The sequence below is a fragment of the Catharus ustulatus genome, chromosome 1, assembly GCF_009819885.2.
Source record: "Catharus ustulatus isolate bCatUst1 chromosome 1, bCatUst1.pri.v2, whole genome shotgun sequence".
Taxonomy (NCBI): domain Eukaryota; kingdom Metazoa; phylum Chordata; class Aves; order Passeriformes; family Turdidae; genus Catharus; species Catharus ustulatus.
Window position 1 is genome coordinate 38,380,323 of NC_046221.1, and position 23,972 is coordinate 38,404,294.

The window sequence follows — 23,972 nt, forward strand, 5'->3', positions numbered from 1 at the left end:
AATTGAGTCCAACATCTGCTTGACTTAGTGCAAGTCACTGCCAAATAAGTCATATTAGCTGTGCACATTCATATTCACACTTTAAGGATAAAGAGCCAGAAATACTGAATGAATGAAAAGCAAATTTGCACATTCAAATCTTCAACCTTATCTTTTACAGGTGTCTTTAGATATTGAAAGTCAGTTTCCCTGTCGTGGCTTTTGGGGAGAAGCAAGCACTGGCCTCTATCTCTGTGTATAGGAAAAACTCCCTTCTCTCTTCCTGTAAACCATTACATCTGCTCTGAAATGAACTTTTTTAATTTGACAAAACCAATTAAAAATGCGTCATTATTGAATACATTATTCTTTGGAATACTCATCACAGTGAAACAGAGATTAATGGAGAAATAATGCACAAGTATCTGAATGTGTGGTGTCTTTTATCCAGTGTCTATATTTATGAAATTCCATTAAGAAAATTTGACACAAAATGTCCACAACTCACCAATTTTTAACAAAATATTTAAATTTGCTACAATTTGCTATTTATTAGTTTTGTCCACGCTCTCAGTCACCGTGTGATTTTTTAATAAAACTAAACAGAATAAATTGCTTTCAGCACTATATTTATACATTTACTCTTAGAACATGTGGCTTTTGAGTTGTTTTTACATCTCTTCCCAAAAACTTTATTTTGGATACAGCCCACAGCTTAGTGCAAGTTAGTGTGCTGTCCTGGTTACACCAGCTCCATACCTAGAATCACACTGAAATACAGAAGAAAGCAAACCTTGTATTTTCTGTCATTTGAAATATATTGAGGGATCCACAAAATCACAGAACTCACCTTGCAGCTTTAAAGCCTAAAAACATGTCACTAAATTCACATATTGGGAAGTCAAACAGACGTGAAACACAAAAATCTGCACTAAAGCTCTGTGTACACAAAGAATTTAACAAAAGGAAGCAAAAGAACTGGGGAACTCCTGAGAAGTTGCTGTCTGTGTCACAGTGATTAAATCTTTCAGGGGCTTCCTAATGACTATCATGATGAAAAACAACACCCATGAGTAGAATTTACAGCTCTTTTCAGTAATTTATCTTTTAAAGCTTCAGAGGGGTAATTTCAAACCCAAACCTGAAAGTAAATCTTTAGTCTGTGGTTACAAATGTACTCACAAAAAACTCAACCATGATTTATCAGCCTTCTTTATTCAGAACTTATTTAGCAGACTGACCAAGAACAATAATTTCATTTCATTGACAAAGGAAAGATTCTAAGGAAAAGTAGAGGAATGCAAGTGAGTATCTTTCTGGTAGATTAAAAAAAAATAGGGTTCACAGAATTTCAAGCCACTGAACAAACACAAGAGTTCTCATATATATACACATACATATACACACACACATACACAGATCCAGTATTTTTTTATTTTCCCCTGAAGTGAGCTTGAATATTTCATCTAAAGTGTTCTATTGAAGAGGAAAAGAATTTTTTTTTCTAAAGTAATTCTCTCCAACGCTTTTTAAAGTTCACTGCAACAGCGGTAAAGGATTCTTCCCTCCCACATAATATCAGCATAAAAGAAGTTTCAGAGGTTATCACCAAAGGTGGTGAAATTGTAATATAATAAATTCAATTGTAATCAGCTGTACATTTATCTTTCTGACATGATTCCACTTGGGACAGTCAGTCTGCTTCCTGCACGCTTCTAAGTGCATGCAGAGAGCTCCAGAAGGATGGGGAGGCAAGGCAGCAACAGGGCAGAACATTCATTCACAGCAGGAAAGAAGCTGCCTTCATCAAAGCAGCATTTCCACCACCTGCTCCTTGGAGATACCAGAAAGCAAATTCTTTCTACTTGATGTAAGACAGCTACTGTTAATGCTACAAAAATAATGTGCAAAAGGGTCTGGCTTGCAGATGTCATGTAACAAGCTCGCTCCAGCTCCTAGAACATAGGCAAAAGAGGAATCTTAAACATGGCAAGAGAAGGGTATAGTCAAATTTTAAGCTGGCATTAAATGGGCATTTAACATAACTGAACCTTTACTTTCATTGTAAAACTCAGTAATGCTTTTGGCTGGCAACATTCTTCAAATCTTACTGAGGTACTTAAAGCACCAATAGGTGACAAAGTGGCATCCTTCTTGAAATCCTGTATGTTAAGATTACATTGGGCAAGGATCTTTCTTTTGCATTTGAAAGTCTATAAGTAGTATTTCTCACTGTTAATAGTGAACAATTTCCATCTGTTTTACACCAAAGTTCAGTACTGTAGTAGAAGAGTGAGCATTCCAACTCACAGTTGCAGGTTTTAATATTATTTACTTTCCATTGTTTATTCTTACTGGACTATTCATTGAGATTTGCATAATAATCTTTAAATATTTTCCATTAATGACTCTCCCTCTTCCCAAGAAACTACATCGGTCACAAATGAACAGCTGGCTCTCTGAAAGCCCTCACAAACTTTTCTGACTACTAAGCCTGCACTTTTATGTAATGTTTATTACATAAACACCTCTCAATATCCATTCTTTTTTCTTTATTGTGAAAGCAGAATGCTATTAAGTAATAGTCATAAGTTTGCATAAAGAATAGGAGCCCTCTGCCACACAACTGGACATTCACTTCTTAACGTATAGGTTTTTACGGAGTCTATTTCGTGACAACATTTTAGATCGCACACCTATTGCTATGTATCTTACTTACTATTTTACTGTAAAGCACTTTCTCATATGAACTTTCAAACATCTCACATACTTTGCCACAACCAGATCTCTGTTGACAAGAATTATGGAACATGAGAAGTGTCCTGGGAAAATGCCATTATATGATAATAATCTTTGAGACGTCTTGAGTATCTGAAAAAATTATCTTCAGTACTTTCAAAAGTGTCTTTCCATTTATAAGCAAAAAAAAAAAATTAAAAATGCAAAATGGAAGATAAATATTTGTATTACATTTACAAGCATTTATACACACATACATACATACATACAAGCAGTTCCTACCAACTGCAAAGATTCATATATATGTGGTGAACCCACTACTCAGAAATACAATACACATATAAATATTTATTTTTTATTATTTATTAAGCATCAGAATTATGACTGATGTTAAATAAAAGAAGTGACCAGAAACTAGAATCACAGACTAGAATTTTATACGTGATTCATGTATCTTATTCAGTATATCCCACATATTTTCTTCACAATCACAAAGCTCTTTTATCTCATGTTTTGTACACACTTGCTTCCATATTTCTTCAAACCTTTCATCTGCCACATTCATGCCCATATTGTGGAGAACTTGTTTAATCTACAAAAATAATACAAAATAATACAATTCATGTAATTCTAGTCAGCATTTTGTTAAACTATACCGTGTGTGGCTTTTACATATTTAGCAATCTCTATTTGCCAAATAATATCTTCCCATCCTCATTGAAAGAAGTTCATATTTAAGTAAATCTGAATCTTATTGCAATGAAAGCTGTACAAAATTGTCTGTAATTAATACAGTAAAGTTGATACACTACTTCAACACTGGGAAAATATCAAATACAGAAGTGTCAGGGAAAATTAAATGCTTTTTTACAAGCCCTAAATAAAGTTCTGTTTGTCCACTCTATTTTTGCTGTCTGCAGTTACCAACATAAATCAGATTATACTACTATCTGCATTTCACAGCATGAGTACTATACACAAGGTCATCAGCTAGTATAGATAAGAGGGTGAAGTGACTTCAAATGAAATGGTTCATGTCAGCTTTGAGCCTTGCTATCATTTTACACCAAAATACTTCAGCAGAAGGGACTTTTTTCATATTTTTTTCGCTCGGGTGCTTCCGGTTGCATGCCTCATTATACTGACCTGTTGACTCATTAGAGGAAGGTAACTTTAGAAGAATATTGATGCACCCTGCGCTTCTGTTAGTATCACCAAACATTCGGTTTCTTCAATTGTATCATGTATGTGTGCACACATGTGTTATATTTATGTTTTAGAGACTTTATGCATGCTTTGATAAAATAAGACCTTCAACACAATCAAATCAACCTTTTTATACTGTCTTTGTATAAATATAGGCCTGGTCCTCAGTACAGCAAATCTTCAGTTTCATCTGAGCCAATAAATGAGAGTTTGTGCAAGCTGAAATTGCAGGAGGAAAAAAGGGACTGAATTCTATTTCTTTAAGCACAGGTGGTATTTCAGTCAAATCAGTCATATTACCCACTAGTAAAATAAACCAGATCTGATCCGGTGTCTTCAACAAGCCAGTAAAATCTAGAAGTTTAACTAGAAGCAATATTCCTTCACAGAACACCACTGCAGGGAGAGTAAAGGACTACATGCTCTCAAAATCTGGCTTCACCATGTTAAGAGAGAGCTCTGTCCTGACTCATCAATTGCTGTAAAATCATCACTGACCAAACCACAGACTAACATGTGCAGACAGGGTAAAACTCACTCTCACCTGTGATCAACAAAATCATGCTGAATACAAATTACACACTATTCCTCAATTATATAACTTCTCTTCAACAGACTGGAGAGAATTTCAGTGAAGAAAACAGCAAGCCCAAGAACTACTTTGCTCTTTCGCAACGAGTCACCTCATTAAACTATTTCATAAGATTTGCATTCATTTCTACCACATTATACAAAAATGGTATTAAATTACTCTGAGCTTATATCTAATAATTATATCATATAATCATATAATAATTTCTTTACCCATGAAATTTTTTGAAACATTAATTATGCACATCAAAACAATAATCACAAAATGCCCAAACAGCCCATTTCATGAACATAGGGTATTTCAACAGACTCAGAGGTGGTTCTGCACTGAATTCTATATAGCTAGTATAGTCTACAATAGAGTATGACATCTCAGGACATGTAATAACTTCAAAGAACAATTCTATCTAGTGCCTGACAGATGTCATTGGCAGATGTAATTTGGCTTCTCAACGAAGCATGAATTCCATTTACTGTTAGCTATTTGCCGCATGCACACATTTCCTGCTTTCATAGCTAGATTATAAAGTGGTAAATGCTCATGCACACAACATTCTGACAAGGCGTCTGATGAGCATGACACCACACCTTTCCCCCCAGCCACTAACTAGCAACATTATTTTCCGTAAAATATATATTCAAGTTCCAGATCCACTTTCAAACATGACTGTTGAATATTTAATATAATGAGTCGTAGAGACGAAGAGGTTGCCATGGCTTCTTTTCTCATTTTAGACTGGAATTTCACATTTCATTACAATTGTCTAATAAATTCTGTTTCAGGTAAAGAAGTTTTCTCTTAATATTTTTTCCCTATAAATTGTATACAAATATAAAAACAAAGTGTAAACCATACTGACAAAGAAGCAGCAAAGTTGTTTTAGTATTTACATGAGAGAAACTGGTCCATGAGAAAACAGAGTGGTAGGAGGCTGCAGATATATCAGAAAAATTGTGGAGTCCCAAGTAAACCCCTAGAGTCTCATGTCCCATCTTCATCTTCAGAATTACGAGACAGCATAGCATTGCTGTGTGACTCCCAATATCCTCCATCACTGTACAGATCATTTGTAGATCTGAGCCTACAACTGTGACTCAGCAGTGCTTTTTGCTGAATTTGTCATTAGCAAAACCTGCCAAGTTTGTCTGAGGAGAGACGCTCTTGGTAAAATTTTCCACTAAACACTCCTTTGTGATAGAAATTATTTTTAGACACCTGTAAAAATCTTCTTGTGGGACTTTTAAAGACATTTAATGGAATCACAGAATAACTTAGATTGGAAGAGATCTTTGGAGATCATTCATCCAATGACATAAAGCGCGGCTAACTTTACTATTAAACCATGTTGCTTGAGACCTTGCTCAGAAATCTGAATAGGCTGGATCTCAATAAAATTAATATCTACCATCTTTATGAATAATTTAGAATGTGAAGAGTGCATATTTTTCATATAGCTGAATGGATGTAAAGCAAGATGGTAATGTTGCACTGTGAATATTACAACCTGTTTACTTGATGACTTCTCACTCCCACATGGCAAGCAGAACAATTATCTTGGAAGAATATTCTGAAGAAATTCACTATACCTCTGCTTTTGGTCTCTTTTTTAAAATATCTTTTTCATACACTCCTTTTTGACTGAAGACAGAAGGGAACAATATTGCAAAACTATTGCCCTGGTCACCATAATTAGTTGTGTCAGTGAGGCGGCGAATTCGAGGAGCAGGAATATCTGAACGAATAGTTGGAACACCACACACTGGATAACCTGTGAAAGTCAACCAACAGGAAGCATGGATAAATCGTGCCAGGAAGGATAAAACATTTAGCATGAAATAAGAAGAAACATGATGCTTGACCTAGGTTCAATAGCAAGTTATATAATTTTCTTCCTCCTATATTTTTTTACATTTTTAGAAATCCTGGCTTCAGCTACATTATGAAGTATGAAAACAAGGAATCTTGCGGTAATATGCTAGTACTTACTTACTTAATATTCCCAGCTGAAAGTATTTTAGGTAATTCCAAGGAGATATGGTCCTCTTAAAATTACTAGCATAATTTCTCAGACATCTAGATTAATTTCAATGTTTTGAACAGACTATCCCTTCCAACTTTCAAGTCCCAATCACAAAAAGAACTTAGTTTAAATAAATTAATTCACTATTTTACACTAGTAGAACCTGTAGCAATACTTTTTAACTTTGCTCCTGATTTTGTCTTAAATAATGCTCAGAAGTGAACAGTAGTCCACTGTACTTACAGGATGTTGGGATACCACCTACTACAGCATTATACTGAGAAGATGATGTTTGATAATTTGTATATACACGGTCTGTTGATCTTGTAACTGGTTTAGGCATCTCTTCTGAGCTTCCTGATCCTTTAAACTCAAGATCTTCCTGTTCCGGCAGCGGTTCATCCTCTTTCTTTGTGTCTTTGGGAAGATAGGCATCTAAATTTTTCCCTATATACAAAAGTTATGGTATAGCCAAGATATATTATCAACACATCATAGACTGAGAGGCAAAAAACTTTGCTTGAAGAACTGTAAAGGAGGTAACATAATTAATCTACATTTCTGATAACGCTTCTAAGGGATGTTTTACTTTCTGTTGATCTGTATTATTAAAGAAACATCCCAGTGACAATCTCAGTGTGCAACACAGAACTTCAGGACTCTGAAACACATCTGTACCTGAGACTCTGCTAGTAGTTAAATCACTCTCTAAATCCTACCCTTCTAAAGGACCACCTAGTTTACAACAGCAATGTTCTTTCAACAGCTATCCTAAGAACAAAGATCATCCCCACAATTTCTCAGAATTAAGGTATCTACCTTTTCTAATTATTTTTTCTTCAAACTCTTTAACACCCGTTTTATCTTTCCAGTTCAGAAAGTTTGCAAAGTCCCGGTAATTAATCAGACCATCCTTATTCAAATCACAGCAGTCAAATAAGGAATCCAGGAGCTCATCATCTAGATTCACATTCAGTTGAAAAAAGATCCTTCGTAGGTTGTCCTTGTGAATGGTTCCATCACCGTTCTATCACAAATAAAATAAAACAGTTGTTATATTCTATGATCTTCTAACAGCCATCATAAAGTAACTTCACCAAAAGAAACACATACACGTGTTTATACGAGAGAAAGAGAGCGAGAGAGAGAGAGAAATAGCATCAACACACCATTTCAAGAAGAGTAATATTGCTGAGTAAAAAGATAAACCCTAATATTTTAGAATTAAAAATCTGAATATAAAAGTGTCAAAAAGTAATCTTCGACTTAAATAATACAGTGACTTGAGAGTAAAGATGTGACAGGCTATTGTGACAAGATAACAATCTAATCACAAACGTTGAGGAAAAGCCAAGATCTCTTTAAAAGTAAGACATCAATCACTCCGTATACATTACAATTACTGTTACATATGAAATGTCAATTACAATTTTTTTTCCAGAGAGAATAAAAGAAAATATCTGAAATTCTGATGCTTGGCAACTCAATCAAAAAGTACAGCTCGGAAGAACATATGAACATAATTCCTTCCACTGTTTTCCCCTTTTGAAGAAATGTCCGATTTCGATGTCCAAAAATTGTTAAGATTATTCCTGCTTGTGTGTCCCTTGCTCCCTCTAAACTGGATATTCCAAATAATATTATGAAAAGCTCCAAATACTATTGTGTCTAATTCCATAGCATATCACAGTAGATGAAACAAAAAATAACTATGAATTATTTTCACAGTTATAGTCTTCATCCATATTTACCTTGCTATGCTTGTGTTTCTTCATGTCAGTATCTCTACAGCACAAAAGGGCTAGCGTCACACATTCCTTCATGTTTATACCTTTTCAGAGCACTAACCTTATCAAAATGTCTCAATGCTTCTAGTAACACATCAAAATTCTCATAGTTAGCTTTCTTCAGACACTGCCGAACTGCAATCAGGATGACTCTTTCTCTGTCCTTCCCTCGGAGGAACTCACATGGAACCCGGACATGAAGAAGACCATTAACATCTATAAAAATGAGTAATTCCTTAATTAGTTATGCATATACACTGTTGAATAGCTGATACAGCCATTTCATTACAAAATCAAATGGTCTATATCACTATTTCTCTACTCACACACAGCTAATATCCAAAATTTTGGAGCATCATAAGGTAGCTTCACAAATCTATCCTCTGCTTCCAAAAACTTCTAAAAGCAGTAGTTGTTACTCAATGGCCAGATAATTGAGCAAAAAAGAACATATATTATCAATCTACCACTTCAAGTCTGTCATGTTCCAGATACTTATGAGAGCAAATTTAGTATTTTGGATAATTATACATCACTGGTTTCTAGAAAGGCAATGCACCATTTTTATGTCAGTGTTCCCATTTCTTATGTATCCTAACTTTATTAGTATTTCTAAACACTTTTAGCACACTGAGCTACACTCCCCACCTAAACTCTCAAGGTGACTTTCTAGAGTGAACGAAGTTCATTCAGAGCTCAGTAACAAACATGAGTAGCTCACCTAATCCCCCTCTAACAGCAGTGTACAAGCATTATTTTCTACTTGTTAATTATGAATTCTTTTGTTCGTATTATTTTCTACTTGTTAATTATGAATTCTTTAGTTCAGTTCCTTCAACTCTTCCTTATAGCATGAACTTTATTACACAACATAGTAGAACATGTAAAAGCTTATACACTCTTTGAACAGGCTTTCTCTGGTCCAGATTAAGTGGATGACTTTGATCCACTTCATTGTTTTCCTTCCCAGTTACTGACTGCACTCCCTAATTATTAAACATAGTGTTAAAACATCATCAATCCCAACACTATTTGAGTTGACTAGCTTTCAAAATTTCATCGTAATTAAAATTAATAGGTTTTTTAAAATTTTTACTCTGCTTTATATCTCCTTGCAATCTTCAAAAACTTATTATTCCTATTTATTGCATGTTATTTTTACTCTTTTTATAGAAGTGCTTGAGAAATCATTTAGAGGGAAGATGCATGATTGATTTAAATAGCCATTTTACTTTGTCACTTTGATGTCATTAAGGGTTTTCTGCCATTTCCCATTTTGTTACATTCAGATACAAAGGCTTTTAAAAAGAAAAAAAAAAACAAACTAGTATGATAATCCCAAACCTAAAGCTTCTTTATTTCTGACATTTACTTTTTTCCCACTAGCAACTTCAAATCCACTCAAATTTTTATTTCAAAAATTTACTGTTGATAAATTTTTGTACCTTGCCTCTTAACATTTTAGGAAAACTGTATATACAACCAACATTTATTACTTCAACAGAGTTTCATCAGCAAGATAAGATGTTATATTGCCCTTGAACTTACCATTTTCATCTGGAGGGATCACCAACCCAAATGTATGGTCTGGGGGAACATTCATAGTATCTGCTATACTGTCAATAAGGACATTTTCTTTGTTAATTGTCGAACAGTTTATCAAAAGTCAAAATAAAATTTCAGCTACAATTAAAAAAAAAAGTGATTATATAATAGGGATAATACTCATAGTTCACCTGAAATTTGTTCATTAGGACTATGTTTTAATGCTATCATTCCAGAAAAGCATCCCTTTACAAAGCAGATTAGAACATTCCGTTTCTAATGCAACATATCCAAATGTAAATATGACAGTAATTTCACGACCATAAGGCGCACCAGATTATAAAGCGCACCAGATTATAAGGCGCACCTCTGGGAGTCGGCAAATTTTCGCAACTTTGTACATTATATAAGGCGCACTGGACTACAAGGCGCACTTTTTTTTTTTGAAGTGAGGAGCTGCGCCGCGTGCAACAAAGTAACAAATTAGTAACGGAATCGCACAGATTGGTGTAGCCTTTAAACGCAGCCCCAGGCACCCTCCCCGTGCTGCAGGCCTCAGCACTCCTGCCCGCCCCCAGCACCAGCTGGCAAGGCACGGTTTGGGGCTGCCACAGTCCGGGGCGGCCCGGGGCTGCCCGCGGTTTGGGGCTGCCCATGGTTCGGGGAAGCTCAGGGTTGCCGTGGCGTGGCCGCAGTTCGCACCTCCGGGCTGCCTCGGGGTGGCCGCGGCTCGTGGCTCAGGGCTTCTGTGGCCACCGGCTCCCACCCGGCGCAGCTCCCACCCACCTCCCTCCCCGTCAGGCTCCCAGCTGCCAGGGCCGCCTGTGGCCACCAGCTCCCTCCCTCCCTGTGTGGCTCCTGCGGGCTGCAGCCGCCCGCTCCCACCCCCCGCTCGCGACTTTGTCCATTATATAAGGCACACCAGACTATAAGGCGCACTTCGGGGTTCCGGTCAAAATTTTAGTCAAAAGGGTGCACCTGATAATTGTGAAATTACTGTACATTTTGAACATTTATGCTCATTTAAAGGAAAAACATTCTGTGCCATTTTTCCAAAGAAAATTATAGAAATGTATGACAAAAATACTTGTAATCAAATAAAAAGAATATTTAGACAAAATCTCCAACTGAAATGTCTGAAATAAAGTACTTTTGGCTAAAGTGGAAAAATTGAATCACATGTCTGCATTTCCACACCCAATTTTGCATCTACCAAAACCAGAAACCAAGCCCATATCCATGTGGAAATCTTGGCTCAGGTCTATTTACCAAAAATAGAAAATTCTGTTTGTGATATTAAAGAACTGTTTCCTTTTTTAATTTTAAAAAGATGTAATGCTCATTTTAATAATTAAATAATTAAAACACTTATCCCGAATCAAAAACCACCATCAAAATTGAAAAGACAGTCAGTGCTTTGTTCTAGAAGCACAAAACAAACAAAACCCACACACAGAAATGGAAACACCACAATCTAAACACTACTATGTATGTTTTTCTTTTATCGTTTTCATAGCACACATAGGATGTGCATGGCATAAATTCACTAAATAAGATTGAGTTAGCCTGTATGTCTCATAATATTAGTGTTGGTGGGTTTCAGCCTGAACTGCAACCCATCCCTGACTGACCACACTGTTTCATGTTGCTCATGCTCCAGGTCTGTCTCACAGTATTCTGGGACACAGTGACAGGGAGAGAAGAAACACGTATTTGTGTACACTCCTCACACAGAGAACACTTCTCCAGATCAACTTAAGCCTAGAATCTTGAGTTTAAAATTAACTTTTGCTACCAAAGTCAATGACGCTGTTAGTGAGCCTTCAGTCCTATTTTTGCAGAAATCTAGAGCATCTGCAAAGACAGCCTTTGTATACATTCAGGAACCCTAGATTTGCAGCACACCTGGATCCTAGCCCCACTGTACCTTATGACTTCTGTCATGCTTCTTAAGCGCTGTTTTCTAAAATTACAAAACTGTCCCAGATTGATTCACAAATGTCAGTCATTCTCAAAGATTCAACGGAGACTGGTAAATGCTGCTAGGTAGTGACACAATTTAGTTCCACATCCTTTTCCAAGAAAATAATAAAGTGAGATTATAGATGATGTAACAAAGAAGACCAAAAGTAGTGTCAGAGTAAGCAAAATGGTCAAATCCCGAAACATTAGGTGAGATGTTTCAGGCTTTTCAAATCCTCCTAATTGCAAAATACAGGGGGAAAAATGTCTTAAAGAGTGCTTGTCAGATACAGACCACTTAAACAGTAAGATCTAACTTCACTACATGGACACAGTACAGCCCTTATTAGTAACTTGTGTACTTAGCAGCCTAATTAGGGCAGGTATAAGGTCCTTTTCTATTAAATGACTGCTGCCTTGGAAGCATTAATCACACAGTTATATTTTTTATCCAAGACATAAAAAGATGTTGGAGAAATGGCAAAAGTGAGTGAATTTTGTGCTTGATCTATTTGTAAGAGACGGTATCTTTTCTTACTTACGGATCGTGAACTTTTCCAACCAGATGCTGGTATTTTTCCTTGAAATCATCACTTCGTTTCGACACAAGGTGTGGTGCTCTCTTCCTAAACATTGCAAAAATAACTCCTGCATATATTTGTTTAAAATATTCAAGAGTGTTTCAGTAATATTTTAAAATATTGTTCTATATTAAAAGAAAACAGCAACTCCTCTCAACTTAGTAATTAAAACATCTTGCTGGTTAAAATCAAAGGGCTTTACATAATGCTTAAGAAATGCCAAGTGCTGTTACATGGTAAAAGTTATTTGGATAAACTGTTCTGAAAATCTCATCTTGCATTTTCTGTTCAGTTCAATACAGCTAAGGATAGGATTGTGAGATGTTCAATTTTCTTAAAATATGAAGACCCACTCTTCCTAATAATTCATCTCATTAACTGACTAGCTAACTCATTGCAACTTACGAATCCAGGTCCAAGATCCAATTTAAGGTCTCGGCTGTATTTCGCCCATCTTCATAGTGAGGGGTTTCCATTCCATAAATAAAAGACTTGTTGAAGTGTGAGTTATACTTCCTATTGACTGGTTCCCCTGTAGCAAAAGTAGGCACTTCAACCTGTGTAAAACACCTCAGGAAGAAAAATGCAACCAGTATCTTCATTCTTAAGACAAAACAATGAAGAAACAAAGGCAAATAACTAACAAACCTGTTCAAACTTGTTTATTGAGTAGTTAGGAACAATCTAATTGTCAAAAGTGAAGATAAAAGGCAAAATAAAAAGCAAAAACTGCTTCAGTTGGATATTCCTTTATGTCTGATTGAAGACAAGTCCAACAGAACAAATGAAACCATGGTGAGCATCATGCAAACAAATTGTTTTATAATATCTATACTTGAGCAGAAATGTATACTATTTGATTTATTGTTTTTAAAAAAGGCAAAATAAAATTTCACGTGCTGCATTTTCAGATATACTCTTACTGTGTCTTTTTTCACAGAAACAAAGGTCTTTCTTTTCCTTCAAGGTCTTTTCAATCACCTTGTAAAAAGACTGGTAATTAAAATTTTCAAAAATATTATTCACTGCATGTTTTCTAATGAGGGCTTCATATGGCTATATGGCAGCACGGAATTTTTACACTCTTTGTGGGGCACATAGTTGACTTTTTTTTTCTGTCAGTCTGTTTCTGACTGATCTAGTTGATGTAAGTTACAAAAGAGACAGAAACAGAAAATGGATAATTTCATGAAAGCACCCAAGAAAGGCAGGGAAGACGGTGGATATAGTTACAGATCTGGCCAATTTATACCAATACTATTTACAGTAGAATTTCCTCAGTGAGACAACAAAGTATTATAATTTCACATCTATGTAAGTATCCACACAAAATTTACATTTCTATTAACTGAAAATCATGGAACTGGGAAAAAAGAGAAGTGGCTTTAAAAAAAAAAAAATAGGGGCTACATTTTAGAGGGCTGTTTGTCACTCTGCTCCTGTGCAGACACATGAAATAGAGGAAATAAAGGGTCCTGAGCAGACCATATCACACAGGTACAGCCCCCAGGGGTTGAAGCAATGCAGACACAGACCACAGACCCATGCGGAGGATGCTGTAGGCTGAGGAACCTGCATTCCAGAGAGCCACTCAGCAACCTGAAATTCTTCACAGCTTAATGCTAAGCTCCTCATCAGAAAGTCTGTCTGCTCTGAAATTCTGTTTGCATCCCGATCAAAGAAAGAACTGGAGGAGAAAGTACTGGAATGGGCTGGGATCCCAGTCCATGACTTCAAATCTGATACTGCTTTCAGCGGCATAGACAATGCCAAATTCAGTAAGCAACCAGGGCACCTGTGAGTTTCTAGTTTCCTGGAAATATTTTGCTTTTCAAGCAGCACTCAAAAGAAATCAGGCTTCCAACTCCTTTATGAAGTTTTTACACTGTTTTAAATGCCCATCCTGAAGTTATTGACAGCTCTAGAACCTGAGATCATGCTCTCTCAGTTGCATTTTTCACATAATTTTTAAAAAATATATTGTATTAATACAGTGGTTAAAGTTAATGGTTTACATCTCAAAAAATAGCGTGCAGCATGCATTGAACTCACACAGAGGAACTTTTTATGTGGTTTCTTATCAGCCGTTCATCTTACCCACATCATAATCCTCATGTGACAGAACATACAACTCATGTCCTTCCCTCGCTTCTTTATCCACTTCCTCAAACGTTTTTGGTGGATTTACAACCTCTCCAGCTGTTAAATCTGGAAACAAATATAGAATGTATGGTTGGGGTAGCTAATGGGGGGGTGGTGTCTTGTTTGGTTCGTTCTTAATTGTAAACAATACCTTGTTAGAAAAACTGCTAATACTGCCGAAAGGATGATAGCTCTTACCACATTTGTAGTCAATCTATATTCAGTCTAATAACATAGGACTAGGGAGAGAATCACAAAAACCCAATGAACAGAACTTTTGTAAGAAAGCTACATGGGCAACACAGATGTGATTTCCTCCAGTCCTTGGAGGAAAGGGACACATGTCAACGAAGTTTCTTCCATGAGACCTATTAGATTTGTTGGGAAAAGGAAGGTAAGTTGACAGCTACCTAAAATGTTCTCCCAGGAAACCTATAAAGACAGACCAGGAAGAGAGCCAAAAGCCCTGATAGTTACCATATGTTCTCAGTTGCTTGTTTCTTCATCGTAACTGGAAAAATTTTAGGCCTTTCAGTAACTATTATATCTTAAAATGGAATTTTTGGAATCATAGAGCATGTGCTAGATACCAAAGTGCAGATTATCTTGTATTTACAGGAAATATGTTTTAATGGTACATTTTCCTACCTTTGAAGACTTTTATTCCAAATGTAGTATTAATTATATCCAAGCCCTCAGGTAACTTAGAAGATTGATCATGTGATCTACCCAAAGGTGCCTCACGATTACTGGAGTAAATTGCTTCTTTCATATCTTGCAGTTTTTCTTGAAATTCACTTTTAGCAGCTGGACTTATCAATGAAGCCACCTGAGGACATCACAAACAATACCAGAGGCAGGAAAAACAACAAACTTTGATCATTCACACATCACTGTGACTACCCACACAAACAAAAGTTCATTCATAAGTGTTCTAATGACATCTTCCATGGTTACACTGACATAATTTTATCCACTGAATTGCAAACCAAAACAGTATATTGAGAGAAGACCACTAATAACCAATGTTATGCTAAATTTCCAGCTAAATAAAATACTTATTATGAGATATTTTTATTTTTATGATACTTTTTCCACTTGTTAATATATACATTTTCTTACTGCAGTCTTTCTTTTCTTAGCACGTATTAGAAACTATAGTCAAATTATTACGTGACCAAAACTAAAGTGATTTGATTTTTAGGCTGCCCATCAATGTAATGGGGATTCTAGAGATTTATTATTGGACTCTTTATTATATAAAGAAATACTGAAAAAAGTAGTAGCAAATACAATTGGTCCAAACCCATACTTAGTAAACTGATGGCTTCCAACCCTTCCTACAGATAATATTTAATTAATAATGCAAAGTCTTCAAAAGATAGTTCAGGTTAATCCAGTACAGATCAATCCATTCAACAAAAAATTCTAAGAAAGGACATCAAAACCTTTCTGTCTTTCATTTTGGATATGCCTAATAAATGTTCTACTCAACATCCTTTAATACTAGGACTTCCTTCCTTTATAAAAATACACTTTATTAACACAACTGCTATTTTTAGAGATAGGAACACTAAGTGATAAAACTACCAGTGATCTCTTCAGTTGTTTTACTACAGATGACGAAGATAATTTCTAAAGAACACACAAAATAGTCTGACATATCCAAACCATCACTTTTTAGCTAAAAAAAAACAGTTTCAAGCTAAAGGTAAGAAAGCATACAGAATAATTACACCAAACTGTAAACACATTCTCAGATAACAGCTCTCCTGCAAAGAGCTCAACGGGTTTTATCTCTGTAACCTGGAAAAAGCAAGCAGCAAAATTTGTGGGTAGAAGACTGTTCCTTAACTTAAATCTTGAAATTAAATTAATAGCTCAGTAGTCAATACAAAAGTTACATCACTGATAACAGCCACTGAACTCCAAATATTTTCCAGTTTCAATAATGCTAAATAAGTCCTATGATTTGACCCCAGAACTCAGGTAATTCACAGCAGCTGTGAAATACTGCTGTATAAATCACTCAGCTATATCCCTGACTATGAGGAAATCAGTTGCTTTTATTAAGAACCCTCTTAAGAGGTTCATTCTTAAACAAGAGTAAATGAGTCACATTCTTACAGTGTGTTTGGAGCTTGACTTTATGCCATGTGTCAAGTGAGTTGCAAGGTCGGGATCATCTGCTGTGCCATAGAATATTATCTTAGCACCAGGAGCTGGATCTGTTGTATTTCGAAACTTTCGTACAACAGTCGGAGTAACGGGCTACACTTAAGGCAAAGCAAAAACAAGCTTATACCAGACATTCAGAAAACATTAATGAAAAGAAAATATACTGCAGGCATTTGTGTCATTCCAGATATAAGAACAAAATATGAGGGTGCTTTAAGTCTGTAGTACATGCATATGCTCCTGCAGATGCTGATACTGTGAGCATAAGGTCAAAATAACCCAGACTAAATTTTATCAAACCAGCTAAGTTTCAACACTTCCCGTAATTTTATTAAAAAAAAACAAAACAAAAAAAACCACAAAAAAAACTAAACAGCTACTTCACATGTTCTTGATGAAAACTAGATGTTACACTTACAAATTGCAGAAACCTTTAATCTGATTCACAGTAATTCCACGTCAATGAGGCAATTTTGGAAATTATTTAAACCACGGTATTGGTTTTTTTAAAATTATCATTTATACGGACACCTGCTATTTAAAGGACTCATTTGTGTCTCATTATCCTCTGACTCTTCAGGGCTATGGGGAAGGGCTGGTGGAAATCACAATTCCTGCCAGCATCCTTGTAAATAACCACCTCCATCAGAAGTAAAAATAATTCCCAATAGTTACTCTATGCAGAGGGGAAAAACTGCCTAAACCAATTATATTTATTCCCAACTAAGCAGCACGGTGACTATTTTAAAACATGTAGAATGAAAATGAACTGACAGAAGTGTTTTCCAATCCTGCCAGCTAGTCTCTGGTGACAGAAACCAATGTGGAAATAAATGGCAATTTCAAAAGCGAATGGATGTAGAAAAAACACCCCAGGAGCCTCTACAAAACCAACTCACCCTAGGTAACATCGCTTTGAGACAACTCGCAACTCCCGTGTTGCCCGCGGGACGCAACTTTCCAGCCTAAACAATGCAATCAAAAAATAAATAACGCATAACGAAACTCATTGTAATAATACAAACAACTCGTCGAATTGGGATCTGACACGGCGCACGGGACATTGTCCAATTGTCCCCGTTTTGACGGGAGTGGGAAGATGCCGCACCCATTTCTGGGAGGGACGGGGCTGTCAGGGAGATGCGCGTTCCCCTCCCACAGGCTGCCCCGCTTCCAGCCCCTTCCCTCGGCGATACTCCGCCCCAGAAAGCCACAGACAGAGCGGGCGGGGGCCGCTCCCCGGCATCGGTGGGACTGCTTCGGCCAAGGCACTCACGGTTGGCGGCTCTGGAGTGTTGTCGGGGGCCGCCTCTTCAGGGCATGGCGCTGGCTGCTCCGCCATGGCCTCCGCTTACTCTGCTCGCTCGGTAACGGCGGCGGCGCCCGGAGCGCTCGTGCGAGGCGGGCGGTGCGGCCGCCGCTCACAGCGCTCCGCCATCCCCCTGCCACCCAGCGCCCTCCGTCCTGCCCCTCACTCGACAGCGCTCCGCCATCCCCTCGCACCCAGCGCCCTCCATCCTGGCCCCTCAGGGCGCTCCGCCATCCCCTCGCACCCAGCGCCCTCCGTCCTGCCCCTCACTCGACAGCGCTCCGTCATCCCCTCGCACCCAGCGCCCTCCATCCTGGCCCCTTCACAGCGCTCCGCCATCTCCCCCTCACATCAGCGCCCCCCACTTCTCCCCTCGCAGCCCTCCCTCCACCACCCTCAGCACCCGCCACCTCCTCCCCCCCGGCGAAAGTCAGGAAATAAGTTGCATTAGGCTGTTTTGTAAATGTCATTATCTAGAAAAATAATTAAGGCCCAGCCGCAGAGGTCGCACAGTCCTTAGACCGATTGTTAAATCTTTGAAAATTACCAGCTTTCAGACACGCAGGTTGAATCTTAAGTTGAAATGAGGTCTTACATGGTCAAAAGTTTGACCAAACTTTCAGTCTTTATTACTGTAATAAAAAATGCTGCCCCTTTCATAAATGTCGTCACATGCTATTAAAATACCGTATGCTGGGGCTGTTCCTCCAGAGAAAGCTGCAGCTCCCACCCACACACAGCATGGAGGTGGGCGAGAGAAGCCCAGCAGCACTACCCCATGTACCAGACACGTGAGTGCTATCACTGTTTGTCTTAAATGAGTCAACACCTCCTATATCTAACCCACTGTATTTGCCTTTTATTAACAGATGTGCATTATTTCAGAAAAGCAGCGTGGGTTAGACTGAACAAGTTTCACTGCTGTTGAGCAGACCCTCTGTTGTTACAAAGACTTTTATTCTCAGATGACATTTAGCAATCTATCCCCTTCTTCCCAGCAAACATCTCAATTTAATCACATCCTGCTCCATTCTCCATAGTCCTTTGATGGCAAAACCAATTTTAGATAAATACACAGACTTTAATCATAATTAATCGAACATTACTAGGTGTTACCATTTTATTCTCTGCTCTAACATTTGTTCGGTAAAGATTTTAAATGAATGATGCTAAATCAAAACTAAATTCCTTTTCTACAAATGCAAGGTGAGAGGCTCAGGCAACCACTGCTGTCTAATGATCTACTCTAGCCGTCCAAGTCACCAACAGTACTTGTCAGTGCCACGATCCATGAACTTCCAGCACATACAAATGTATCTTGGTCTTCTCCAGCCAAGAAGCATCATGTATAGCATCAACTGTGGTCTAGCTGTGGCAGTGCTGGTGTCCTTTTTCAAAAGAAGTTACATGTTTTTCTGCTGTAGACATGGCTGGAACATCCATGTCTCACTTGGGAACTAAAGAAGCTCTTGTAAAGTCTTAATGTGTTCAGTTCTTTTCATATTTCAAGCATATTTGTTGTTGCTTCAAGTTTAGAGTGTTCCTGCCAAAAAAGCAATAATTTTTGGTAGTTTAATAAATAAAATGATTGGTTATGTCTTGCCTTGTGATCTTTAAGATGTAATTTCTATCTAGTAAAGTTGTCAGAAGGGAGAACCATTTATAGAGAGGAAGAGCAAAGTACAGTGATGTAAAAATTAGATGGTAATAATAGGGTAGAGGAAACTGGGCCTTTTTATCCCATGATAAAATTCAGGAAATGGAATTTTTGTCCTTGTGTTTGTTGTATTTCTGGATGGCTCTCTACCTGTGCTGAAGGTGGTATCATTTTTATACATTCTCTGCATTGCTGATTTATTTTTATCTTGTTTTTCCCCAGTAGGTGGCCACACTTGCTAATTGAAAGCATCCACTCAGCCCCGATGGAGTGGGTTGTGTCAAAGGCATAAAAATAGGACTTGGACATGTAAAAAGAGTGCCTTTTACAAGAACAAGTAGAGCAGAAGTCCTCAGCCTTTTTTTTTTTTCTTGCCTCTCTGTGCTTTTCTTTTTTGCAGAAATGTCCCCTATAAATCAATTTGAAACCTACTGACAAATATACATTCTTTTCTATAATTCTTCTCATTCTGGAATCAGTGTCATATCCATTCTTTCTTATACTGAAAGTTATTTTGGCCACAGAAAGAATATTGGACCTGTAATTTGAAAGATAAGATGATGAATTAACAAAAATCAATTGAACTCAATTTTAGGGAGAAAAGGATCAAAACTTTCTTATGAATTTGTCATCTCCTATGTGAAAAGTAGGATTGTTTGGAAAAAGTTGAGCAAAATTTTCCATTCTACAGCAGCACTTTTTTTCCTCAACAGTACTTGACATTTCATTAGTTTCTGACATCCAATTCCCACAACCTAATGCCTTTTTCTGTCTTGTTTAGGCTACAACGGAGGAATGGAAACTGTCTAAAACCCCGCATTTTACTTTCCTTATGAAGCACAAACACCCCATGTTCTGCAACACAGCTCTCACTCTGACTGTGGTGCTGGCATGGACTGGAGTCAAAGCACTTAGTTTGTAGATTCCTTAAGATTCTCTGAAGGCTAGAGAACTCAGTGTGAAACACTCCAAATATTGTGAAACGTCTGAGTGACCTCAGCCATGCTGTTACTGCCTGGTTGCTTTCATGGTTTTTTATTCAATTCATTTAAGGATAGGAAATTACTGTTTTCTATGTGCTGCACACTTTCTGTATGTTATGATATGACCAAGCCAATGTAGGTACAGAGAAAATGTACACAAGTAGAGACAGAAGACAGAAAAAAAGAATGTTATAGCAAAAAAATTAAAAATTGGGAAGCTCAAACACAATAAAATGATTCTGCACATCCTCTAAAGTCAACTTCCACTAATGATTACACATCCAGCATTAGATTTAAGCACAAAAAGGCTGAGCAGAATATAATATTAAAACTCTGCAGAGAAATGCTAAAATAAATGGAAAGCCACCTGGTGAAACCATGACCCACTAACATAAATTTGTTAGTATCACCCAGCACAGCTTCACTTTTGGTATATATGAATCATGACGAAATAAAAAATGAAAACATGACCACTGATAGGAGCTACCTATGTGATTTCATAGCTTTCCTTCCACATCTTTTTGTGCAGACTACAACAGAAGAAACTTGTCTTCACCATTAGAACTCACAGACTCACAAGTCTGAAATACAGTAACTGGAACTTGGTAACTTGATTACTGCCACATTCTCTCATGCTTCTATTTCACACATTCACAGTGAACCTTTGGTGTTTGCTGTCCCACTCTGTCAGCATGAACCAGCTGTGAACAATTCGGGCATTTCACAAAGCAAAAGAGATGTGCTACAACTCTGCACTGCAGTCAGACAGTTAAGTTAGCCAGCAGGAACCTCCTACATGTAAAATAGGCTTCCTAACAGCAACCACATCATGTGAATAGAATTCCTGCATCAAAAATTTCATTTAGCCTTGAACTTCAGATACATCTGATAATCTGAAAGATTATTTCAATTTTATAAAGTATTTATTTATATTGGAAGCATAGGTAATGATCCTTACATATGGACTACTATGGTCCTTTATTTGATAAGATTAAGTGAAACACAAAATGTCATGTATGACATGTTTAATCTCCAAATTTAATTTAGTTCAAGTAATTCTAAAGAGTCAGTGTAATATTTTTCCACAAAAACTGTTAATGTATGTACTGTGTCTGGCTGAGATGGAGTTAATTTTCTTCATAGCAGCCTGAATGGTACTGTGTTGTGGATTTGTGACTAAACTACTGTCGATAACACAGCAGTACTTCAGTTGCTGCTGAACAGTGCATACACAGGGTGAGGACTTTCTCTTTTCCCCCCATCAGCCCCACCCAGGGAGAAATGCTGCTGATGGTCCAGAAACATGGGAGTGGAATACAGCCAGGACAGCCAACCCAAATTGATCAAAGGGATATTCCATCTCACACAGCATTACGGTCAGCAATAAAAAATGGAGGTAGACAAAGGAGATGTCTTCCAAGTCGGCTGCTGCTTGGAGACTGGCTGAACACTGGTCTGTTTATGGGAAGTAGCCGGTGATTTCGTTTGTATTGCCTTTTCGCTTCCACTTTCCTTCATCTATTACACTGTCTTTATCTTAACCCACAAGTTTTCCTGCTTTTGTTCTTCCTCTTATGTTCTCTGTCTTACTGCAGGGAGGTGGGTGAGTGAGCAGCTGCCAGGTTGACTGGATGCTGTCTGGTGCTCCAATGCAGGCCTATCAGGTATGTAGTAAAACACATTTGGTTATCTGGAATCTGCTGTTTGCTCAGCAAATCCTGCAATGCACTTGAACATACTGAGACCAGTCAGAGGGTTATGGCAAATAAGCAGTGTATTAGGGCAGGATTACATGATTTAAAAGATAACTCTTACAAACATTTAGCAAACTCACAGCTCAGGAAAGTTGTTCAAACATGTTTCTCTGGTGCTAGTCTGGCATTCTACATCACTGGTGAATGCAAAGAATATTTTACTTTTTTTGAAGTTACATATTGGCCTTTCACAAAGCACTTACGTTAAGTGATTAACTTCAACTTAAAAAAGCAGAAGTTGTTTCTCTGAGAGCAAACTGGCACCAATGGAAAAGTATATGGAAAAGAAGAACTGATGAAGATTAAAAGAAAAAGAACAATCTCTTTTCACTCCATTCACTTCAGTATGTTCAAGTATTGATGTGTCTGTCATACTAGGGAAGGGGAAAGTAGCATAACACTGATGGCAGGCTTTACATAATTTGACTTTTGCTTAATTTAAATATAAATAGTTGAACTAAAACATATTTTGAGAATAGAACATAAATTTTATTATTTCCTGTGATGGAGTATCTAAACAATCTTGGTTAAACTGTACCAATTACTAAATATGATTATTGATAAACTTACTAAATGTCTCACCAGATTGTTTGTTTGTTTTATTATTTCTTTCAAATGCCAATTCTTAGACTTTGTTAAAGCTGCTATACTGAAGAAACACTTATCATGATTGTTCTGTTTCCGCTACAACTCACTTACAGCCTGTGGCCAACTGGCCCTTATCCTGCTGTCTCACAAGGTCATGCTTCGTGCTATGAAGCAATCAAGACTTGTTAGCAACCCATTTTACCCATTTTCTCCAGTTTTTAGCACTCTGACGATAATGACCCAACCTGTAAGGCTTTATCAGTGGCTGTTCAGTGTTTAAAGCAGGCAAATTCCCGATGGCAATTCAGGTTTTCCTATGCAGTTCCTCCTTTCAACTCATTCGACTAATAGCTTTGGAAACTGGTTCTTTTAAAGGATTAAACTAGGACTTCGTGTGTGTGATACCCACTCCCATCCCTGGCACCCCAGTAGCATCCTCAGGTTGCAATGCAGTCCCTAGAGGATTGGCAGAGAAGCACGATATAGTTTGGGGTGGGAGGGACCTTAAAGATCACCCAGTCCCAACTCCCCTGCCTTGAGCAGGGACACCTCCTACTACAGCAGGTTGCTCAGCGCCCCACCCAGCCTGGCCTTGAACTGCCAGGGATGGGGCATCCTGAGCCTCTCTGAACAACCCATTCCAGTGCCTCACCACCCGCACCGTACGTGGAAGATGAAAGACGCGCGGGTCGCTCCCAGGGACTCTTTCTCCAGCCGCTGGGGAGAAGCGGGAGGCAGGGAACACCCTATGCCGAGTGCAGCTCTGCTGGGGTGGGAGCGGCTGGGCAGGAGGCAGGGAGCGGGAACAAAAGGAGGACGGGAAAAGGTGGGAAAGAAAGGGAGCCACGTGACTGGCGCGGACGAACCGGAAGGGCACGGCGCGAGCGGGAGTGACGTGGCGGCGGCGGAAGTGCGTGTTGTGTGTGTGAGTGTGTTTTGGTCGGGGCAGA

At 37.9% G+C, this 23,972-nt stretch overlaps 1 protein-coding gene across 1 annotated transcript; it reads right to left on the reverse strand.

Moving 5' to 3' along the window:
- Nucleotides 1-1,175: 1,175 nt before the first annotated feature.
- Nucleotides 1,176-18,139, reverse strand: EFHB (EF-hand domain family member B). Its single transcript, XM_033082353.1, has 13 exons — nt 18,008-18,139; nt 17,631-17,696; nt 16,681-16,824; nt 15,202-15,382; nt 14,509-14,619; nt 12,817-12,943; nt 12,373-12,456; nt 9,872-9,939; nt 8,385-8,539; nt 7,356-7,563; nt 6,780-6,983; nt 6,103-6,284; nt 1,176-3,310 (listed from the first exon to the last, which is right to left on the reverse strand). The coding sequence occupies exons 1-13, from the start codon at nt 18,071-18,073 to the stop codon at nt 3,146-3,148; spliced, it is 1,761 nt and encodes a 586-aa protein (XP_032938244.1). The 5' UTR covers nt 18,074-18,139; the 3' UTR covers nt 1,176-3,145.
- Between the last annotated feature and the right edge of the window lie 5,833 nt (nt 18,140-23,972).

Bases quoted from the DNA above. Each gene is read 5' to 3' on its own strand.
- EFHB (XM_033082353.1), bottom strand. From the start codon at position 18,073: ATGGCGGAGCAGCCAGCGCCATGCCCTGAAGAGGCGGCCCCCGACAAC. The intron at 15,383-16,680 runs GTAAGAATGTGA...TGATGTCCTCAG, and splicing joins AGTCAAGCTCCAAACACACT to GTGGCTTCATTGATAAGTCC. The intron at 12,457-12,816 runs GTAAGTTGCAAT...TGCAATGTTTAG, and splicing joins TGGATCTTGGACCTGGATTC to GAAGAGAGCACCACACCTTG.